Source organism: Octopus sinensis, linkage group LG13, assembly GCF_006345805.1.
Source record: "Octopus sinensis linkage group LG13, ASM634580v1, whole genome shotgun sequence".
NCBI classification, from domain to species: domain Eukaryota; kingdom Metazoa; phylum Mollusca; class Cephalopoda; order Octopoda; family Octopodidae; genus Octopus; species Octopus sinensis.
Window position 1 is genome coordinate 11,642,473 of NC_043009.1, and position 23,452 is coordinate 11,665,924.

The window sequence follows — 23,452 nt, forward strand, 5'->3', positions numbered from 1 at the left end:
TATATATGCATATACATATATACGACGGGCTTCTTTCAGTTTCCGTCTACCAAATCCACTCACGCGGCTTTGGTCGGCCCGAGGCTATAGTAGAAGACAATTGCCCAAGGTGCCACGCAGTTGGACTGAACCCGGAACTATGTGGCTGGTAAGCAAGCTACTTACCACACAGCCACTCTTGCGTTAGTGCATATTGCTGGGTGAATCTTTGTCAATCAACCGGATGACTTTTTCTTAGATGCTCTCTAAATTTGTTTCGTAGATATGCATGCAGTATTTGTGCATTCTAAATTGCCACAACCAATCAGAACTATACATGTTTTATGGCTTTTACATAATCTGAGTTTTTAGGATGTATCTTTAGCTACGTTAGAGATGTGATGGGATGCAATATAGTGGTGCTTATAGTTTGTAAAATTACTGGTGGCTTTAGTGAAGGCGCATGGCTCAGTGGTTAGAGCGTCGAACTTACGATCGTGATTTTGTGAGTTCGAATCCCGGACCGGGCTGCGTGTTGTGTTCTTGAGCAAGACACTTTATTTCACGTTGCTCCAGTTCACTCAGCTGTAGAAATGAGTTGCGACGTCACAGGTGCCAACTTGTATCGGCTCCTTTGCCTTTCCTTTGGATAACACTGGTGGCGTGGAGAGTGGAGGCCGGTATGCATGGGCGACTGCTGGTCTTCCATAAACAACCTTGCCCGGACTTGTGCCTGGTAGGGTAACTTTCTAGGTGCAATCCCACGGTCAGTCATGACCGAAGGGGGTCTCAGCTCAGCTCAGCTGACTTTAGTTACATGGTGTTCGTGAATAAGGAAGAGATAATATAGTTTAGTGCTGTTCTCTCACACGTATCCAGTTAGTCCTTTCTAGTATTTTTAAGAGTATCCCTCTTCTGACTTTTACTTTTACCCTGTTTCAGTCGTTTGACTGCGGATCTGCTGGGACACCGCCTTGAAGGGTTTTGGTCAAACAAATCGACTCCAGGTCTTTCTTTTAAAACCTGGTACTTATTCTATTGGTCTCTTTTGCCGAAGCGCTACGTTACTGAGATGTAAACACACCAACACCAGTTATTAAGCAGTGATTGGGGACAAACACAGACACAAAGATATACATACATACATGTATACATGCATATATATATATATATATATATATATATATATATATATATATATATATATATATATATATGCGACTGTATATATATATATATATAATATATATATATATATATGTATGCATATATATATGCGACTATATATATATATATATATATATATATATATATATATATATGTATGTATGTATATATATATATGACAAGCTTCTTTCAGTTTCCATCTGTCAAATCCACTCACAAGGCTTTGGTCGGGCCGAAGCTATAGTAGGAGATACTTGCCCAGGGTTCCACGCAGTGAGACAGAACCCGGAACCATATGCTTGTGAAGGAAACTTCTTAACACACAGCCACAATTTTATGATATATTTTCAAGAGATACCACTCGATATCATATGCAATAACGTTGAGTAAAGTTACAACTTTCTTTCTTGATTTTTAAAATTGGGGTTTGCATTTCTGCTTAAGTAAAATTAATTATGAAAGACATTAAATGATTTTTCGTTTACACTTCTTTCTCTTTAATAGCTGTTGAGCTAATGTTGAGTGGAACTATGGCATTACAAAATAGTAACACTTAATGTGTTTAATAGTATAATTTAAGTGATTATTAATATATATTTAGAAGACTAGGAGATCCAGGTCAGAAATCTGTGAATAAGACCTTGTATATAAGCATGGCGTACACGATGTTTTTTCTTCAAAACCAGTACGACAAAGATATACCACCTATTTTATAATGCTTGCTACATTTGAATAATAACAACTTATACATGAATATGTGTTTATTGTTTTGATGCTAGCAACAAAGATTTACGAATGCAGTTTTCCCATTATCAACAATTCAGAATATCTGAACACAGAAGTAGTAAAAAATATATGTCTTTCAAGAATAAAAAGGAAACAGTCAGAACAGTCATGTGAATTATACTTCACTCAATAAAATAACGCATAGTCTATGCACAGCTACGCTGACACCATCGTAGCTCTCCATGTATAGCTGCAGCACAATAACAATTGAGAAATATATAAGAAATAGATTCTGCGGTATTGATTTATTTCGCTAACACAGGCTGCATTTTTTCCCTTCTTTCAAGATACAAGTAAAAAAAAAACTATACAGACGATTGTTTAAATACCAATATATTACTGGTACTTAGTTAACTTCAACTAAGGGAATGAAAAGCAACAATGAAAGAAGCCAGTTATCTGCTTTCTGAGCGCCAATTCTACCACTTTCAGATTCCGGTACATTATCGATTATATAAATATCATTCTATTCTATTCTCGTGTTAGAAGATTTTTATCTCGACAACTTGCTTGTCGATTTTCTATAAAAGTTGACAAAATCGCAGAAAGCGCAACAGAGCTTTTAGAGAGTTGAAGAAATCTTGTGAAATTTCTGCCAGTAGTAATTCAAGTATTCTAAACTATGTTCGTGTTAATATCCAATTCCATCTTTATGCATTGTTAATGATGGCGGTGATGGTCAAAGACCGTTACCTTTACAACATTACTACTTTATATGGCCAAATGTCAGGCCCTTCGATTCTTTTACATTGATCTCGCTGTTTACTTGGCTTACTATCTTTCAATGTGTCTTTCTAACCATCTACCCATTCATCGATCTACTTATCTGCTTACTCATTTGCCCGGACTTCTATAAACCATTGCAGAACCGGTTGCAGTTATTCTAAAAGAACAGCAAATTTTGTCCGCGTAGTGACAGAAATTTTTCTTCAGTCGTAAATAGAATTCTGATTAAGCGAGTCACGCTTAAAGTGGAGCTTACTAAGTTTGTTAGTATATACTATGGTTGATGAAACCCTCAGGAAAGGTCAAAATACTTATTAAGCTCACTCATACGGTTATAATTTAGAACCTATAAAAGGCGGCGAGCTGACAGACACGTTAGCGCGCCGGGCGAAATGCTTAGCGGTATTTCGTCTGCCGTTACGTTCTGAGTTCAAATTCCGCCGAGGTCGACTTTGCCTTTCATCCTTTCGGGGTCGATAAATTTAGTACCAGTTTCGCACTGGGGTCGATGTAATCGACTTAATCCGTTTGTCTGTCCTTGTTTGTCCCCTCTATGTTTAGCCCCTTGTGGGCAATAAAGAAATATATAATTTAGAACTTATCTACCAGAGTTGTCCATCTTAATGCAATTTATGTTAGTATTCACATGGGCCACCAGTAGGTGTCGCTACGTTTTATATCAGGGACTACGTTATAGCAAACAGTTTGGCAATGAAACTCATCATTCGACACTTTGCTGTGCCAAAAGATGCAGCAGATTTTTTTCGGACATACCAGATGGAAATCATTGATTTTATTCGTGTCTCAGTTTACCACTTGCTAACATTCTGAAACAAGCATTAGGACGTATATGACACAGCTGTTATACAGAGAATAATTCGAACAAGGTACATTTACAATGGAGGAAACTAAATGAGATTTCATATCAGGGTTAAACTCTCTTTGCTCTCTTTTACTTGTTTCAGTCATTTGACTGCGGCCATTCTGGAGCACCGCCTTTAGTCGAGCAAATCGACCCCTGGACTTATTATTTGTAAGCCCAGTACTTATTCTATCGGTCTCTTTTGCCGAACCGCTAAGTTACAGGGACGTAAACACACCAGCATCGGTTGTCAAGCAATGCTAAGGGGACAAACACAGACACACAGACACACACACATATATAAATATATATATACATATATACGACGGGCTTCTTTCAGTTTCCGTCTACCAAATCCACTCACAAGGCATTGGTCGGCCCGGGGCTATAGCAGAAGACACTTGCCCAAGATGCCACGCAGTGGGACTGAACTCGCAACCATGTGGTTGGTTAGCAAGCTACTTACCACACAGCCACTCCTACGCCTATGTTTTGTGGGTTTTTTTTTGTTTTTTTGGTGGGGTTTTGCATAGATATCTTGAATATAGCTGTTCCTCAACATCCACCTTCCCGTCATCAATAATTATTCCAAATTCAATTCATACGTTGAAATCACAACCTCTCTCTCTCCCCTCTCTCTCTCTCACTCTCTCTCTCTCTCTCACTCTCTCTTTATCTATCTCTCTATCTATTTATCTTTTATCGCTGAAGTCATCATCCTTGTTGACTTCAGTCTATTCAAAATCTGGCTTTTGTACTCAGTCGACACTGACAATGCTACTGTTATATCGCCCAAGAATTGAACACGTTTCCCTGACACACCGTGGACTATCCTAATTCTTTTTTTTTTATACAACGGCCTGCCTATCTCATCCTCGTCACCACTGTTATATCGCAATACTACACAGTGGCTGTGTGAGCATCTCATCCTCGTCGCAACTGTTATATCGCGATATAACAATGGCGACGAGGATTTCGTCGCACACACAGCCACTGTGTAGGTTTGCGATATAACAGCTACTTAAACAGAAGCTCAATTAACTTTCCGAACAATCTGTAATCATGTAGTATCCACACTGATATCCCAGTTTCTCTTGACCGTTTTCTGTGCTACAAATCCAGCCCTTTTCTAAACATTACCGTCTGTCTTATCTGATTCTTGCCTAATCAAGGTAATGCACAATACATCTTCCTACTAGCACCGGAGACTAACCATACCTATAGCAGTAAATACGTTTCCCTATTGACATATCAGATGCAGTTAATCTTTCTCACTTAAAGAACATTGCCAAAACTGCAACACAAAAGACTCTTCTCTATAACCTGAAAATAAATTAATTTTGATCAGTCGTTGACCTACTAGAATTTTTACGTCAGAAATGCAATGGAGTATTGGGCAATATCTTTCATGTTTCAGGCAAGCGCACCAAATCGAAGCCAAAATTATCATTCACCAGTATGCCTCAGTTACTAACTTACAAACGCTCATTCTTTTCTCCTTTTTCTTCTACTATTCCAACGGTCTCTGTACCTTTGTGACGGCGGCGAGCTGGCAGAAACATTAGCACGCTGGGCGAAATGCGTAGCCGTATTTCGTCTGCCGTTACGTTGTGAGTTCAAATTCCGCCGAGGTCGACTTTGCCTGTCATCCTTGCGAGGTCGATAAATTAAGTACCAGTTACGCACTGGGGTCGATGTAATCGACTTAATACCTATGTCTGTCTTTGTTTGTCCCCTCTATGTTTAGCCCCTGTTTAGGTCTCTGTACATTTGAACTGCATATATATATGTGTGCGTTTGTGTGTGTGTGTGTGTGTGTGTGTGGAGGTGCAATGGCCCAGTGGTTAGGGCAGCAGACTCGCGGTCGGGGGATCGCGGTTTCGATACCCAGACCGGGCATTGTGCGTGTTTATTCAGGGAAAACACCTAAAAAAAGCTCCACGAGGCTTCGGCAGGGGTTGGTGGTGACCCCTGTTGTACTCTTTCGCCCCAACTTTCTCTCACTCTCTCTTCCTGTTTCTTGAGTAACGCTGCGATGGATTGGCGTCCCGTCCAGCTGGGGGGAACACATACGCCACAGAAACCGGGAAATTGGGCCCATGAGTCTGTCTAGGCTTGAAAAGGCGACGTTTATCGTTATATATATATATATATATATTCTGCCTTAACTCAAGTCTAACCAACACACTCGTTTCTTTTCTTTTTACCACGTTTAGTAGTCTTAACCTCAATTGTATCAGGTAAATATTTTCTGCATTCATTCTGCCCTTTCAGAATTGTAACTCTCAGAAATTCTCAGAAATTCCGTTTCTCGTTCTGAATTTTTTTTTTTCTTTCTTTGGTCTAAGTATTTTCAAACTGAACATCGACAGCATCAACCTCAACAGTCTAAAAAAAAGCTTGCAAAGTTACGGGTGCTAGCTCACAAGTGAATAATTAAAATATTACATAATCATATATAAAACAATTAGTGGTCTATGGACAAATGAAAGATCCTTCTAAAATTTGAAACCGAATTGCAGATTCAGTTTGCTGCAATCCTATATCGCTGCTTCTTAACGACACCGTCTATAATAGCAAAACTGATAAGAAAAGGTTGATAAGCTGCTATTAAATTAGGTCATTTCACATATGCGCCGATTTTCTACACAAAAGCTTATATACGAATGAATTTAACATACCTTATATAATATAAATGCATATATGCGCATGTGCAAATAATATAAGTACAATACATATATTTGCCTTTCAACCAATAATTAATGCATTTATATACCCGGTAGATATATATTTGTAGCTTCAAACCATATATATATACATACAGATATATATACATACATACATATATATATATATATATATATATATGTTTAAGTTATATATATATATATATATATTATATATATATATATATATATATATATATATATATATATATATATACATATATATATATACTATATACATATGTATATATATATGTACACATATAAATACACATATATATACACACATATATATATACTTATATATATACATATATATATATATATATATAATATATATATATATATATATACATGCATGCATACATACATATATACATATATATTATATATATATATATTATATATATATATATATATATATATATATATACCTACACACATACATAAATGCATGTTCTTCAAATACATTTGCATAGTGATATGCTCGCATATATATACGCTGGTGTGCATATAATCGTGACTATAAACAATCAACAATCGACAGCAATAACGGAAAATAAATTTTCTTATCTGCCTAGCAACGTTAACAAGCTTAAGAAGAAATCAAAACAGATTGATAGAAAACGTTAATCGTAGCATGGTGGTGAGAAACGAGTTGACTGCAATACTATCTTTTGTAACGGACAGAAAAGGATTATGAGTCTTTAGATACGGAAACATGTTGGAAAATTCTGAGAAAATTTGAAGGAGTTATGTTTTACCTACGGTGGGTGCAGACATATATATATATTTTCCTGGGATTCACTCCGGACGCTTGTTATCCATTTTGGAATATATCTGTCCGAGATATGCGTTTTAGGCGAACAAATAAATAGATTTTATTTGATCCAGAAGCACTTACGAGAAAACAGTTTTTCGACAATGCAGACTTGACAACGAAAATATGTTAATACCTATGATGTTTAGATATAAATGTTCTCGTGTTCGTTACATTTTTGTGTGGGTGTAATAGGAGAGACACAGAGACAGAGGTGCAGACAGACATTGGCAGACAGAGAAAGATAGAGGGAGAGAGTGTGAGCGAAAGAGAGAGATAAAATTAACTGAACGGGTGGAGACTTCGCTGTTCTTCTCATCATGAAAAGCAAAACGCTCGGTCTTAGTGTTTAGTTATTTTGAATTTAGTATTGTAAATTATTTCTTTAGAATTGGTTGATATTATTCATTTGTATCTTGTTTGTTGAAACCCTCACACGACACGAAAATAACATTTGCAACAATTTTAGAGCATAAGGTTTCAAATCGTGTGACTTCAAATTGTAGGGTTACCGAACCGCAAGGTACGACTCCAATGACCCACTGTTCAGTTCACTGTTTGTGCAAACCATAAACTGGAACTATATTTCATATTAGGAAGGGCGGCGAGCTGGCAGAAACGTTAGCACGCCGGGCGAAATGCTTAGCCGTATTTCGTCTGCCGTTACGTTCTGAGTTCAAATTCCGCTGAGGTCAACTTTGCCTTTCATCCTTTCGGGGTCGATAAATCAAGTACCAGTTACGAACTGGGGTCGATGTAATCGACTTAATCCCTTTTTCCTTGTTTGTCCCCTCTGTGTTTGGCCCTTTGTGGGTAGTAAAGAAATATGTATTTCATATTAGGTGAGTGCCTGGTTCGGTTTCATTTCCTGACTGGAGCATTACAATTGACGTTTCACTTTCCGTTTTCTGAACGAAACTGGAATAAACATTGCAAATTTGCATTTCCTATTCTTTAAAAGGCTCTGAGGTCTAAAATTTGAAGCAATTAATTCTGCCCAAAACTTCATTCTTAGACTAAAGTGTCTGTGTCAGATTACTTTGCTATGTCATATGACAAAAAGTCAAAAACTTTTCAGAGACACACCAATAATTCAATAGGTTATACTTTGATATATTTGGATGACTTGACCTGACCAGGTCATGTCTAACTTAATAGCCCTACTTGGTTTTGTTTAGAAAATTGAATTGTGATATTTTTGACAGATAAAATATTTTATTTCTTCTCTTCTGTTATTCCAGTTCTGACATTTAATAAAATAAACATTTCTCTTGAAACTCTTTAGGATAAACAACCTATTTCTACTTCGTCCTGTCTTTTATGCTTTTACTTGTTTCAGTCATTTGATTGCGGCCATGCTGGAGCACCGCCTTGAGTCGAGCAAATCGACCCTCAGGACTTATTCTTTGTAAGCCTGGTACTTATTCTAACGTTTTCTTTTTGCCGAACCGCTAAGTTACGGGGACGTAAACACCTCAGCAATCGGTTGTCAAGCGATGGGGGGGGGGGGACAAACACAGACACACAAACATATACCCATACATATATATATATATATATACATATGTTCGACGGGTTTCTTTCAGTTTCTGCCTACCAAATCCACTCACAAGGCTTTGGTCGGCCCGAGACTATAGTAGACGACACTTGCCCAAGGTGCCATGCAGTGGGAATGAACCCAGAACCATGTGGTTGGTAAGCTAATTACTTATCACACAGCCACTCCTGCGCCTATGTTATTGAACTAATACAATTTTACCTTCTTCAACACAGCACTAGCGTTTTGGCAACTTTGTTTTACTTTTTGCAGCTAAAAAAAGAAATCGGCTTTCAAGGCATTTTTGACACTCCTTGAAACATGGCTGTAACCTATCAAATTTATTAGTTGACCTATTAGGCAATATCTCTTGAAAAGTCTCAAGATATATCCCTCTTCACACATAAACTGAATGATTCAGCGACTTTTAAATATGCATGATTAGGATATAAATTTTATCTACAAAGAAAATAATAAAACTATTGCTTTAGCTACATATCATCGCCCCAGAAATGAATTTAGTTTTTAAAATATTTACTTCAGAGAATATGGCCACTGTGGTTTTCTCCAACAAAATTACTTTAAAGTACAGCATTCTATACAAGTAGTATACATTAACTGGGTTTTTCTCTTTTTCTCTCTTCACTGACCAAATTTCAATTGTCAATTCTCAGAAACTGGAAATTCCTACTACTGCCAGTTTTTTTGTTGTTTTTTTTGAGAGAGAGAGAGAGAGATTGGCATTACTCTCTATTTTTCATTAAACTTCAAACTTTAAAATGCCCTTTTGTCTGTTAAGCTTCTTAAACAACAACAACAAAATCAGAATAGCTCATGTTTGATGAGAACAAGCTGAAACTAAATTTATCTACACACGTCCATCGTTTGTAATCTCATGGTTTTGTGTCAAGTAAACAGCATCCGCATTGCAGCTGAATAGGTTCCCCGTTAAAGCTGAACAGTTTCCGCATTACAAGAGCAAGATTGTAAAAGTTATAGAACCATTTAGAGAGATTTCGTTCGGAACAACCTAATGCAAAATATATTTAACTTTGCTTCGGTGACGTCTTCTTTCGATTTCGGAGCTAACGATATAATTGAATATACGTTAAAGAAGTTATCTCTATATATATAAACGGCAAAATATCTGTGTGTGTGTGTGTCCTTTATACAAAGCCACATTTTTTTAGTTAGAGGGCTCGCACTTTCTATGGTCATTCAAAACCGTCCAAGGGTAGTCGTGCACATCTTTACATTTCCTCCGGTCACCCCGCAAAGCCATTAAAAAATCAATAGAAGTGACTTTTTTGTGAATTTTCTATACAAAACCCAATCAAAATGCCCAAAACTTGATACGCCAATTGAATGCCAGCTAACTGTATGTGATTGGTCGTAGATCTGGACAGTACTCGCGTGTATGTGTGCACGCACGCAGCTGTATATGCATGCACTAGCACTATGACCCGGTGTTGCCGGGTCATAGTGCTAGTAAAGTATAAAGAGAGAACATGTCAGTTTGACACCTGAGATGTGGTAGACGTGAGGTATGAAAGTGACCACTGAGAAATTTGAGATGAAGTGATTTGAGCAAGAATGCAACGCCTCATCCGATCCCAGAACTGAAACCACGATCTCATGGTCGCGAGGCCATTCGCCCACACACACATACAAACTTAATGAGTGTGTGTGTGTCTGTGTTTGTGTATGTGTGCTTGTGTGTATGTATGTGTGTGCGTGCATGCGTGCGCGCGTGTGCGTGTGTGGACATTAATATAAAAGTTTCCAAGACATTCACAAGACGTTCACAAGACGTTCACAAGACGTTCACAAGACGTCTCAGCAACTTCAACCGAGAAAATACACAACACACAGTAGGAATCATTTACAGTAAACAAAACGTAAGTGGAGGCGCGTCGCTTAGTGGTTAGGGTGTCAGCATCATGATCGTTAGATTGTGGTTTCGATTCCTGGACCGGGCGACGCGTTGTGTTCTTGAGCAAAACACTTCCTTTCACGTTGCTCCAGTCCACTCAGCTGGCAAAAATGAGTAACGCTGCGATAGACCGGCATCCCGTCCAGCTGGGGAACACATACGCCATAGAAACCGGGAAACCGGGCCCATGAGCCTGGCTTAGGCTTTAAAAGGGCGCATTTATTTATTATTAAACTAAACTAAGGAAACAATTGCAGTGTGGAAGGTGTTTATAAGCCATTTAAGAAACACACAAACCCGTTAGATTCACTTCAACATTTAAATTTAATTTGTCAGCACAGAATTTTGTCAGTGAGCAGGTCGCGGTCTCAAAGCGACGAAAATATTTTGGAAAATTAAATTTAAATATTGAAGTGAATCTAACGGCTTTTGTGTGTTTCTTACATGGCTTATAAACCCCATCCACGCTGCAATTGTTTTCGTTCCAGCACACGATCTCATATCAGGTTACTTGCTATGTAAGTACATCGTAAAAACTAAGGATTATTTCCCTAAGTAAAAATAAGTATTAATTCAATACCATTCTGAAATTCAATGCAATTCTAATGTAGCATTTTATTTTTCAAGAGTTCCAAAGGATTATTGATTTCCCAGAATGGGTCACCATGATGGTAAAAACGTGGGAAGTGCTGTTTCAGCTAAGAGTAATATTTATTTCCAATTTTGGCACAAGGGCAGAAACCTTAGGAGATTACATTCACCCTAGTCCTTCAATTGATACTCATTTCATCAATCCAAAGACAATGAAAAGAGATAGAAGACCTCGGCGGAATTTGAACTCAGAACGTAAAGATGGAAAAAATGTTGCTAAGCATTTTCTCCAGTATGCTAACGATTCCGCCAGGCTGCTTCTTTACAGTAATTCTTCCAATTGATTGGTGCAATGCCTGAAATTTGGGAGAAGGTAGCTAGTTGATTACATCGACCCTAATGCTCAAATTGTTCTTATTTTATAGACCCAGAAAGGATAACAGGCAAAGTCGATCTCGGCGGAATTTGAACTCAGAACATAAAGAGCTAGAAGGAATGCCGCAAAGCATTTATGTCCGACGTACTAACGATTCGGCCAACTCGCCGCCTTAAATGAATGTAATAATATAAGGAAACCGTAACATCTATACCTTTCCCATTCCATTGATATGAAGAATACAGACGAAATGAAACTGCTTCAATTAAAAATAGCAACAAGATGCAGTCTGATGACAGATTACTCATAGCAGGGAGGGAAAAAAACTATATAATTAATTTCCATGGTGATAATTGTAATTAAAGAAGGCGTTTATATTTGTCCAATTTTGCAACATGAACATAATTAGAGTATTCATAAATACCGAACAGGTGTTAAATCTTGCTTCTGTAAGACACTATGGTATACTATGGTATATATAATCAGGTGCAAAGACTCCAAGGTGAAACAACCTTAATATAGAAATGTCATTAAACACAACAAAAGACGATATAAAGCGAAAAATCAATCGATATAAGAAGTTAACTAATTTTCTTATAGATTAGATTCACCTTCACGCTAGACGAACGCTTGACCTTTACAGGTCGCATCTTAACTCCTGTTACTGCTTGACCTCAAAGAGCATGTGAATATGTCTCTCACACGCATGCACATACACGCATCTGTGCGTACACGAACACACAAGCACACACACACATACACACACACAAGCACACACACACATACACACACACAAGCACATATAAACACGCATAAACACACACACACATATTCCTCAAAGTACACATGAGCATATGTATGTATGGGTGATATTTATAGGGGTATATGAAGGCGGCGAGCTGGTAGAATCGTTAGCACGCCGGGCGAAATGCGTAGCCGTATTTCGTTTGCCGTTACGTTCTGAGTTCAAATTCCGCCGAAGTCGACTTCGCCTTTCATCCTTTGGGGTCAATATAATCGCACTGATGTCAATATAATCGACTTAATACGTTTGTCTGTCCTTGTTTGTCCTCTGTGTTTAGCCCCTTGTGGGTAGTAAAGAAATAGGTATTTCGCCCGTCGCTACGTTCTGAGTTCAAATTCTGCCGAGGTCGACTTTGCCTTTCATCCTTTCGGGGTCGATTAAATAAGTACCAGTTACGCACTGGTGTCGATATAATCGACTTAATCCGTTTGTCTTTCATTATTTGTCCCCTCTATGTTTTGCCCCTTGTGGGTAATAAAGAAACAGATATTTATATGGGTATATAGATACACACACATAGGTATATATTCAATTCGTCCTTAGTCGAAAGACACATGTTGTTATTTTTATTGTATTCACATTTGTGTAACATTGTCCGTTTTTTACGTCCTTGTTTTTGTATACATTCGCTGCTTTCTTTCAAGGAATTTAATGCTCTTAGCTTAGTTTTTCCTCGAGGCTGGCTAGACTGGAGCAATCTCAAAACTAATCAGCCGAAATTGCTAGGATAATCTGGTGCTTGACTGAAGAAAGAAAACTCCGAATGACTTGTCCTTGTTTTCTTTGTATCGTCTATCTGGATGTTTTGCTGTCCCCTTTTGTATCACCTAACTGTCTGGATGTTTTGCGTTCTTGTCCCATTTTATATTATATATATATATATATATATATATATATATATATATATATATATATATATATATATATATATATATATATATGTATATATATATATATCGTCTTTTACCTTTTGACTGCGGCTATGCTGGAGCGTTACCTCTAGTCGAACAAATCAACCCCCAGAACTCATTTAAAAAAAAATCCTAGTACTTATTCTATCAGCCTTTTTCGCCGAAGTGCTAAGTCATGGAGACGTAAACACTTCCGCACCGGTTGTCATGCGTTAGTGGGGGGGGACAATCACAGTCACAAATGTACACACAAACACATGTATTTAATATATATATATATAAATGTACGACAGGCTTCTTTCAGTTTCCGTTTATCAAATACACTCACAAGGCTTTGGTCGGCCGCTTCTGTAATAGAAGATACTTGCCTAAGGTGACATGCGGTGATGGAAATGAACTCAGAACCATGTGGTTGGTAAGCAAGCTACTTACCACACAACCATGCCTGTGCTTATATATATATATATATATATATATATATATACATATATATATACATATACATACATACATACATATTTATATACATACATACATACATACATACACATACATACATGCATGCATACATACATACATACATACATACATACATACATATATGCATGCATACATACATACATACGTACATACATACACACACATACTAACACAACACATATATACATACTAACACATACACACACAAATACATACATACATACATACATAATATTTATATACATACATACATACATACATACATACATACATACATACATACATACATACATACATACATATGAGTTTTCTGAGCTTAGAGACTGTCTCGATTAAATGAGAGTGACGCTCGGGTGCGGTAGTTTACGTGGAAATTTAAGGTATGAGACTTTATCCTTGATAGAAAAAATGAGATTACGCCAGTGATGTACCAGAAGAAGAGAGAACTGAACAAAACCGAACCCTACCGTATACCAGAACTGATGATAAGTCAAAGATAGATATCTGAGCACAGGCCGACAGAAAGCTGTGACAGACTGACACCGTTCCAAGATACGTGACGCAGTGGGAGCCCATAAATGAAAAGTTTTAACAAGAAATGTGCGTGCCAGACACAGTCGAAAGCTTTAGCGTCATGAGGATTCTAACAGTTTCCATCAAAATTCTCAAGAATGGGAGTCCACGAACACATGATTTACGGGGAGCGGTTTTCTGTACAAATATAGGTTTCAAATTTTGGTACAAGGCCAACAAGCTCAGGGAGGGGGTCTGTGTCGATTACATCGACCCCAGTGCTCAACTGGTACTTATGTTGTTGACGCCGAAAGGATGAAAGGCAAAGTCGACCTCGGCGGGATTTGAACTCAGAACATAAAGGCAGACGAAATGCCGCTAAACTTACTGTCCGACGTGTTAACGATTCTGCCAGCTCGCCACCTTACGCTTTACTAATATTGTGTGTGTGTCTACAGATGTGAAATCGTGTCCACGTGCAACCTTCGAGTTTTTCTATCCCAAAAGGGTTTTTTAGCTCAATATCTCATTTATAGGTTTATGTGCTTCGAGATGCGTTATGCCAAAAATGAATTATTTCCTGTTCTCTCGTTCGTCTTTATAAATTCTAATGACATCAGCAACATGTATGTATGTATGTATGTATGTATGTATGCATGCATGCATGCATGTATGTATGTATGTATGTATGTATGTATGTATGTATGTATGTATGTATGTATGTATGTATGTATTTATGTATGTATGTATGTATGTATGTACGTATGTATGTATGGTGGTAGGGTGTGTGAGTGCTGGCTTGGCGGAGAAGGAAGTATATGCAGACTCGAACCAGGTTAATGAAGTTTTGCTGCCCTTTATGAAAATCATCATCAGCAAAAGCAATGTGAGAATCGAAAATTTGAAATGACCATTTATCGCAGTATGCATAAACATCGTCATAGCAGCCATTATATTGAGTCAATAAGGAGACGTAATTATATTTCTGATAAGAATCATTAAAACGTCATTAACATATCAACATATACCATTAGTATATACCATTAATTCCTCATATCTTATAATACACAAGAGTTTTGTTAGTTTTAGTACTCAGTTAAAACACTCCCATAAGTAATAGCTTGCTTTAGGACAGTCCCTCGCCAATGACACTAAATATCTTCGTTTGTTTTGTTGGGGTTTTTTTAAGATAAAGAAAGGGGCTACCTATTACGTATCGTACTACTATATTCTTCCTCCTTGCACCATCATTTCAAAGAATGATTTTTCAGATTTTCTTGGCAGAATACAAAAGTGGTTTTCTCTTGTCTTTTTACGAGACATTAACTTGTCAGTTACATATGGAGATGTTCGCCAGCCTGGCGAGTAAGAAAATAAGGAGATGGAACAAACGCCACTAAACATTTTATTGGAAGCTCTAATAAATCCATTCATCTATGCCTCTGGATTGGTATTTTATTTTATCGACCTGACTCTAGAACGATCAACCGTAAAGTTAACCGCGGCGGATTTGAACTCAAAATGTTAAAAAACCTGAACACACACTTTAAGCCATTTGGTCCGGTACTCTATCGATCGTAGCAATTTGGTTCAAGACACGCCGTATTTGAATAAAATATGGCTTTTCTACTCTAGGCACAAGGCTCGAAATTTTGGGGGAGGAGGCCAGTCGATTAGATCGACCCAGTACGCAATTGCTATTTGATTTATCGACCTCGAAAGGATTAAAAGACAAAGTCGACCTCGGTGGAATTTGAACTCAGAACGTAGCGGCAGACGAAATACCTATTTCTTTACTACCCACAAGGGGCTCAACACAAAGAGGACAAACAAGGACAGACAAACGAATAAAGTCGATTTACCACCCACAAGGGGTTAAACACGGAGAGGACAAACAAGGACAGACAAACGGATCAAGTCGATTTCATCGACCCAGTAACTGGTATTTATTTAACCGATCCCGAAAGGATGAAAGGCAAAGTCGACCCCGGCGGAATTTGAACTCAGAACGTTACGGTAGACGAAATACCTATTTCTTTACTACCCACAAGGGGCTAAACACAGAGGGGACAAACAAGGACAGACAAACGGACTTAATCGATTATATCGACCCCAGTGCGTAACTGGTACTTATTTAATCGACCCCGAAAGGATGAAAGACAAAGTCGACCTCGGCGGAATTTGAACTCAGAACGTAACGGCAGACGAAATACCGCTAAGCATTTCACCCGGCGTGCTAACGATTCTGCCAGCTCACCACCTTATTGCCAGCTCGCTATATTGGCTATTTATGGCTGGAGCTCCTTTCATCAGGAGTCTGTTTAATCAGGATTATGACCTAAACAACAAAATAACAAAAGTTAACATAGACTCAAAACCATAAATTTAGTTCAGGGAATCAGTTTATTCCATCTACGTTGAGTATTTGAACATACTTTTACTAAATTGCTCCGGGATTTATGAAAGAGCAACTTTGAACTCGGACGTAGAGAGACAGCACTAAATATCTCATGGCATTTCTGTCAGTCGTTTTAACGATTCTGTTATCCAACGCCAAGCAATGAGTGAACCTCTATGCAAACGCCCGACCTACTAGAAATGATAGCCAACCTCTCCCACAATATACTGCCTAAAAACACAACAAGGAGAACACACTGTGTAATGTAATCTTAGACACACTATTTCCGAAAAAGAAAAACTGAGCGGCCACAACTGAAACAGAGACAGACAAACGGATTAAGTCCATAATAATATCGACCCCAGTGCGTAACTGGTACTTATTTAATAGACACCGAAAGGATGAAAGGCAAAGTCGACCTCGGCGGAATTTGAACTCAGAACGTAGCGGCAGACGAAATACCTGTTCCTTTACTACTCACAAGGAGCTAAACACAGAGAGGACAAACAAGGACAGACAAGCGGATTAAGTCGATTATAGTTTGTGATATAATTATTGAGATGGGGTTAAGCTACAATGACACGGTATTAATTAGAAAAGGCGAACTTGGCAGAAGCGTTAGCACACCGGGCGAAATGCGTAGCCGTATTTCGTCTGCCATTACGTTCTGAGTTCAAATTCCGCCGAGGTCGACTTTGAATTTCATCCTTTCCGGGTCGATAAATTAAGTACCAGTTATGCACTGGGGTCGATGTAATCGACTTCATCCGTTTGTTTGTCCCCTCTGTGTTTAGCTCCTTGTGGGTAGTAAAGAAATAGGTATTAATTAGAAAATTATAGGTAACACAACATATGAGTGTAGGTGTATGTGTTTGTGTGTGTGTATGTGTTTTTGTTCAATCAATAGTTTCAAATGTTGGCACAAGGCCAGCAATTTTAGGGTGGGATAATCGATTACACTGACCTCAGTTCTCAACTGGTATTTATTTTATCGATCTCGAAAAGACGAAAGGCAAAGTCGACCTCGGCGGAATTTGAACTCAGATCATAATGTGTCCGAAAATTACTATCAGGCATTTTTGTGCTAACGTTTCTGCCAGCGACAACTCGACAAGATGCTAATTAAACAGAAAATAGCCTAAAGACTCAAATATACTTTTCTACTCGAGGCACAAGGCCCGAAATTTGGAAGGAGCGGGCCAGTCGATTAGATCGACCCCAGTACACAGTTGGTACTTAATTTATTGACCCCGAAAGGATGAAAGGCAGAGTCAACCTCGGCGGAATTTGAACTCAGAATGTTACTGTAGACGAAATACCTATTTCTTTACCACCCACAAGGGGTTAAACACAGAGAGGACAAACAAGGACAGACAAACTGATTAAGTCGATTTCATCGACCCCAGTAACTGGTATTTATTTAACCGATCCCGAAAGGATGAAAGGCAAAGTGGACCTCGGCGGAATTTGAACTCAGAACATAACGGCAGACGAAATACGGCTACGCATTTCGCCCGGCGTGCTAACGTTTCTGCCAGCTCGCCGCTTTACAGACTCAAATATAATATCACAACTTATCAACTTATATATAAATAAAGGCGAAAAGTAAAATCCGGAATTGGCGGGTTTAGAATATAAAATGCAAGGGACACAATGTATTTTGACTGGTGGTCCATGGTACTCCACTACCTTTTCCTGTCTTAGAGCAAATATTTTGTTGGTTTCAATGGGTTACTGAAAACACTGGAAGGAATTTGGAATTAGAGTTGTCTTTAGCAGAGTTAGGTCTCCAGTCTGAAGATAACTTTCGGGTCCCCACCCCCAATCACCAGCTTCAGAGGCTAGAAGAATGTCATGAGTGCTTCTATAACTCAATAATGTTACAGAAAGTAAAATATGCGACGTTGGAAGCTGGACGGTAAAAGAGTTTGTCGGAAATTTCCTTCTGTTACTTACTTAAGCACATAAGTTAAACAAAAATGGCTTCAAACGAAAATCGAAAATTGCCATGTGCTTAAATCTTCACCTAATAATAATCTGCAGAGGATTAACGGCTTTTCAATGTATTAGACATTTCTCGATAATAGGAAAACGAGGAAGAAATGTTATTGAATCGATTGATTTCATTCTTGGGAATAAAGAACGAATTTTCTTTCCTTTTTTTACTTTTTTTAGTTAAGAGTTGCACAGACTGACATACAATTCACTGCTCTAAATAATACGAACGAGTGGCATAGCTATTACGTCTGGTATAGGATTCAGCAATCCGATAAAATGGAAAAGTTTGTTCACTAGATTTCGAAGAAATTAAGATAGCATGGCTGGGTGTAGCTAAAAGAAAAGGTTCCCCAGTTAGAAGTTATTTGTGTACCGGTCCTTATTAGTGGAAGAGCTTTCATTTATGTTACTAAAGACTTTGAAAATGACACAAACCTACATTCCTTCTCAGTTATTGAGTAGAATTATCTCAATGCCTCTTAAACCCTAGGTAAATTAATGAACTGGCGCTTAACTTCAATTTTCTGGCACCAAGAGCATAAGAGATAAATTTTCCGCTTGGATACCAGGCCACCAGCTCATGTAGCATTTCCGGATGATCTGTTATCCATTACCAACAGTTTAAACGACCTGTGATGATACAATACTAAGTATACTGCCCTAACACATGATAAAACGCCTGCAGTCAAGGCACTCGAGCGTCAATATATTCAATTCAGCCATTTTACCCGAAGAAACGAGGCTGTTTTCATCAAACTATACTGTTAGCATCATCACGACTGTTACGTAATTTCAGATGTTCTTCGCTTGAATGCCTATAATCAATGGTCTGTTCGACGATCAGAAACTAAGCAACAGCAAAATCTTAAATAAGCACATTTTAACTAAGCCTGGTTAGCGGAAATCTTATTTACTGAATGCTTCCATGTAAAGATCGTGTAACACGACGTGTTATACAATTTTAATGAGATCTTAAACTCATAACATAAGACCACCGCATCTTTAGTGAGCCGAGTCGATTTAGATGCCCAGCCTGCCACGAATAAGCTGTACAGCAACGAATGTGATGAAATACAATCCCATGATATATACGCTGCGTGCTAAGATCACAGGACTTACGTTAAATATTATTATAACCTTGCAATGGGAGCAGATATAGCCAAAGGGTTATGAATTTCGCTTTGCAAGTATTATGTCGCAGGTTTGTGATCTCTCTAGGCAGAAAATCATATTAAGCAAATGTCTTTTGCTATTAACTCGGATTGATCCATAACTTGTGAGTAAAACTTAATCAAGGGAAACTGTGGGGAAACCCTTCGGATAAACAGTTTTGTTATACAATGTCATGCTAATGTTGCATTAATGTCGACTCTATGCTATTCCGTCTACCGCCAAATTGGTGCCAAAAATACTGATCAGCACTCATTTGGACCACGTCAGTAAGGCTGAGAAAGGGGTTCTGGCGATTAGAAAAACTCAGGATCTCCATACGTGCAATCCAGGCTTGATCTGTGGCTGTCATTAGTGGAGTCCATTTTGTTGCAAACCTTTGGACCAGAGTTTGGAATTGAAGGTGGCCTCCTGTTTCCCACCAACCACAAGGGCCATGAGTAGCACGCTTTCTCCTGACTAAGCAATCAAAAAATAATTCTTTAATAAATAGCTGAACTTTGCTCTAAGTAATTATTGCATCGGCAAGAATGTATAGCTGAGTTGGAAATTTTGGCTTGCTTTCGACAAGAATTTATACTAGAGTCGTATTATTTTGTTTGATGTGAGGAATATAAAATCTAATGTTGCATGCATACTAATTTATAATATCACCTTTTCTATCTTTCTTTCTTATCTTCAGACATGGGGTAGGGTTTGAAACGACGGATACACCTCACCGACAAATGAACATATCGAAGTTACCGATTAACTAAACATATTTTGCTACCCAGTTAAGCGTAATATGTGGAGAAACAAAAGCAATCGAAAGGTGTCTTAACACGTATAAGGATTCGTTTAAATGCTTCTGATAATACAAAATAAAACAGTAAACATCGAGGCATATAGAGACGGTTTCCGTTGACAAATAGTAATGCAAAAAAAAGTTCACACAGTTACAGGATAAACAGACAGGACTCCTAATCAATATTTTTTTTATTAATATGGCATATGAAATGATGAAAAGGAAAGAAAATAGAAAGCAGCAAGTATACTGAGAAATATATTACAGCGAATCATGCAAATATTTCGTAATCTCGGCAGACAAAATGGCGACTTGCGTTGCGTCGAAGAATAATGAGAGAAATATGCTGAAAGAATCGTTCCACATCGCAGAACTCGTTCTTGTGGATAGCAAGAATGATCAGGATAGGGATAGGTGGTGGTGGTGGTGGTGGTGGTGGTGGTGGTGGTGATGAGTGGAGGACAGATCGCCAGTTTGTTGTAGGTTCGAAAAAGAAAAAAAACTATCAGAAAGCACCCAGCAGATACTTTCAGCTCCCTCTGACGAAGGGTTCTAACTGAAACGTTAGTTTTATCTTCTTTCCCATTGAATAAAATTTATTTCCTGGTGTGATTAACTATACTTCATCTCATCGACTCAACTAAAAACAGTCTACAGTGTGATTAAAAATATATTCCATAACCTCAACTAAATTTGTTTTTTGAACTTATAGACACATGTTGGACATCAATTTCCCGAATAAATAACGTTTTACAAAGTAACTAAGCTTATTCTACGATGGGCCAACGGGGGAGCCTCTACACGATAGATCGACATGCTAATAACAGCAGCCAAATATCCCTCGAATTACACCCTACAGGAACAGCTTAGAAATAAATACATCAGATAGGGTAGTCTTTCAGATTACTAAAATACTAGACGGTCACAACTGGAACGCACTTGATCATAGATCTACTGGATCGATCTTGACCTGGGGCTAAACAATAAGAACGACTGAAAAACAGTTAATGTGTGTGTGTATGCATGTGTGTACACGTGTTTGTGATTGTATGTTCATGAAGGGTGGCTGTGTGTGTACGTGTGTGTGTGTGTACATGCGTATATGTGTGTATGTGTGTCTGTCCGCGCGCGAGTGGTCTGTATGTATGAGCCCATACGTGTTCACCTCTCAGATCCGTTTGCGTGGAATATGTCCGTGTAATGTGTGTATTTTCTCTATGGATTCTTTTTTTTTTTTTTGTCCGAATGGATTACGAGTGTGTGAGCTTGTGTGTGTATTTGCAGTCATGTGTGTATGTATGCATGTGGTGCGTGTATATATGTGAGTGTGTGCCTCTCTGTATGCGAGTGTGTGACCGAGTGTTTGTGTATGTGTGTGTTTTTTTGTTGTTGTTTTTGTTTGTTTTTAACCCAATAAGGTTGAGAAATACTCGTTTTCCACTTTACCTTGGCTGCAAAACAAAAGAAGGAGAAAAACCTCCATTGACTCTCGGCTGTTCATCCCGATCACTCTCCGGTCACCGACTGGCAAACCAAGTAAAGCTTTGACTGCTGCTGCTGCGGCTGCCGCTGCTGCTGCCGCTGCCGGTGCTGTTGACAGTGGTGGTGGTGGTGTGGTGGTGGTGGTGGTGGTGGTGGTGTTGCTGCTGTCACTGCTGCCGCTGTCGCTCTCCGAGACACTTTTCACTCCCTTCTTATCTCACTTTTGTCCTTCCTTTTTCTTCATGTAACTCCCTCTCTCCCCTCCCTCCCTCGCTCTCTCTCCCTCTTGCTCTCTTTTTCTTTCCCTCTTAGTCTTCATCTCCCTTTCTCTTTCCTTCTCTCTGTCTCAGATTATCTTTCGCGAGCTGAGTGAAGACTACTCCCCCAAACCCCATTACAGCTCTTTCCCCCCTTCTCCTTTCGTTGTTTCCCCCTCATCTCCCTTACATTCCCCTCTCTCCTCTCCCCTCTCTTTCTTTCTCTTTCTCTCTCCCTCCCTTACTCTGCCCTACTCCCACTTCCTAACCCCCTTTTACTATATCACCCTTTTTCTTCTTTTTTTCTTTGTATGTCTTCTTATCTCTCCCTCCCGTTCTGTTTGCATTTGTCATCCTCCCACTACCCCTCTCTCTCTTCTTTTGTCTCTTTCTCCCTCCCTCTCTCTCTCTCTCAATCTCTTTCTGTCTCCCTCTCCCTCTCCCTCTCTCATTTTATCTTTGCAATCACCCCTTAGTCACATTCTCCCCTTCCCATCCAACAACGTGTATCTGTCGCTCACGCTCCTTACACCCTCCTCTTACCTTTTCTCTTCAGTCTTCTCACGCTCCCTTTCTCTCTCAGTTTCTCTTATTACTTTTTTATCTCCCCTTCTACCCTCACTCTCTTCTACCTTGCCTCCACAACACCCTCTCTCCTTTTCCCCCCTTCCTCTCTTTTCCGCATCACTCCCCCTCTCTATGTCTCTCTATCTCCCTTCGCGATCCGTGTTAACATGTTGACATTCCGTCTTTTATTCTTATCAATAAACAAATAAAGAATCGTCACCATTACTCACCTCCGCCAACAACCGCCACTGAACTTCTAACATTGTCTACAACGCCACCACCCTCACCACCCACTACCATTTACCATCCCCCTCGAGAGCCTTCTATGCGGTCGCTGGACCGGCTAGAAATAGCAGCCGTTTCTCCTTCAAACAATCCCACACAATTGACTTTAAAACAAGTGAAAGACCAGACAATGAAGACCTGGGCAGACAAAAGGTCTTCAGTCGTCAGACGGCGGCCATGCTGGGGCACTGCTTTGAAATTTTAGCCGAATGAATCGACTACGGGACTTTTACATTTTTTTTTTATTTTTGTTTTTGTTAAGCCTAATTTTTATTCTATAGGGGTTTTTTACCGAACAG

General features: G+C 38.8%; 1 protein-coding gene across 1 annotated transcript in view; it reads right to left on the reverse strand.

Moving 5' to 3' along the window:
• The window catches only part of LOC115218422 (protein mesh), a 93,648-nt gene extending 71,416 nt beyond the window's left edge, over positions 1-22,232 (reverse strand). Inside the window, exon 1 of the mRNA XM_029788227.2 lies at positions 22,009-22,232. Within this exon, the coding sequence (XP_029644087.1) occupies positions 22,009-22,063 (55 nt within the window). The 5' untranslated portion in view covers positions 22,064-22,232. The remainder of the gene's footprint in view (positions 1-22,008) is intronic.
• Between the last annotated feature and the right edge of the window lie 1,220 nt (positions 22,233-23,452).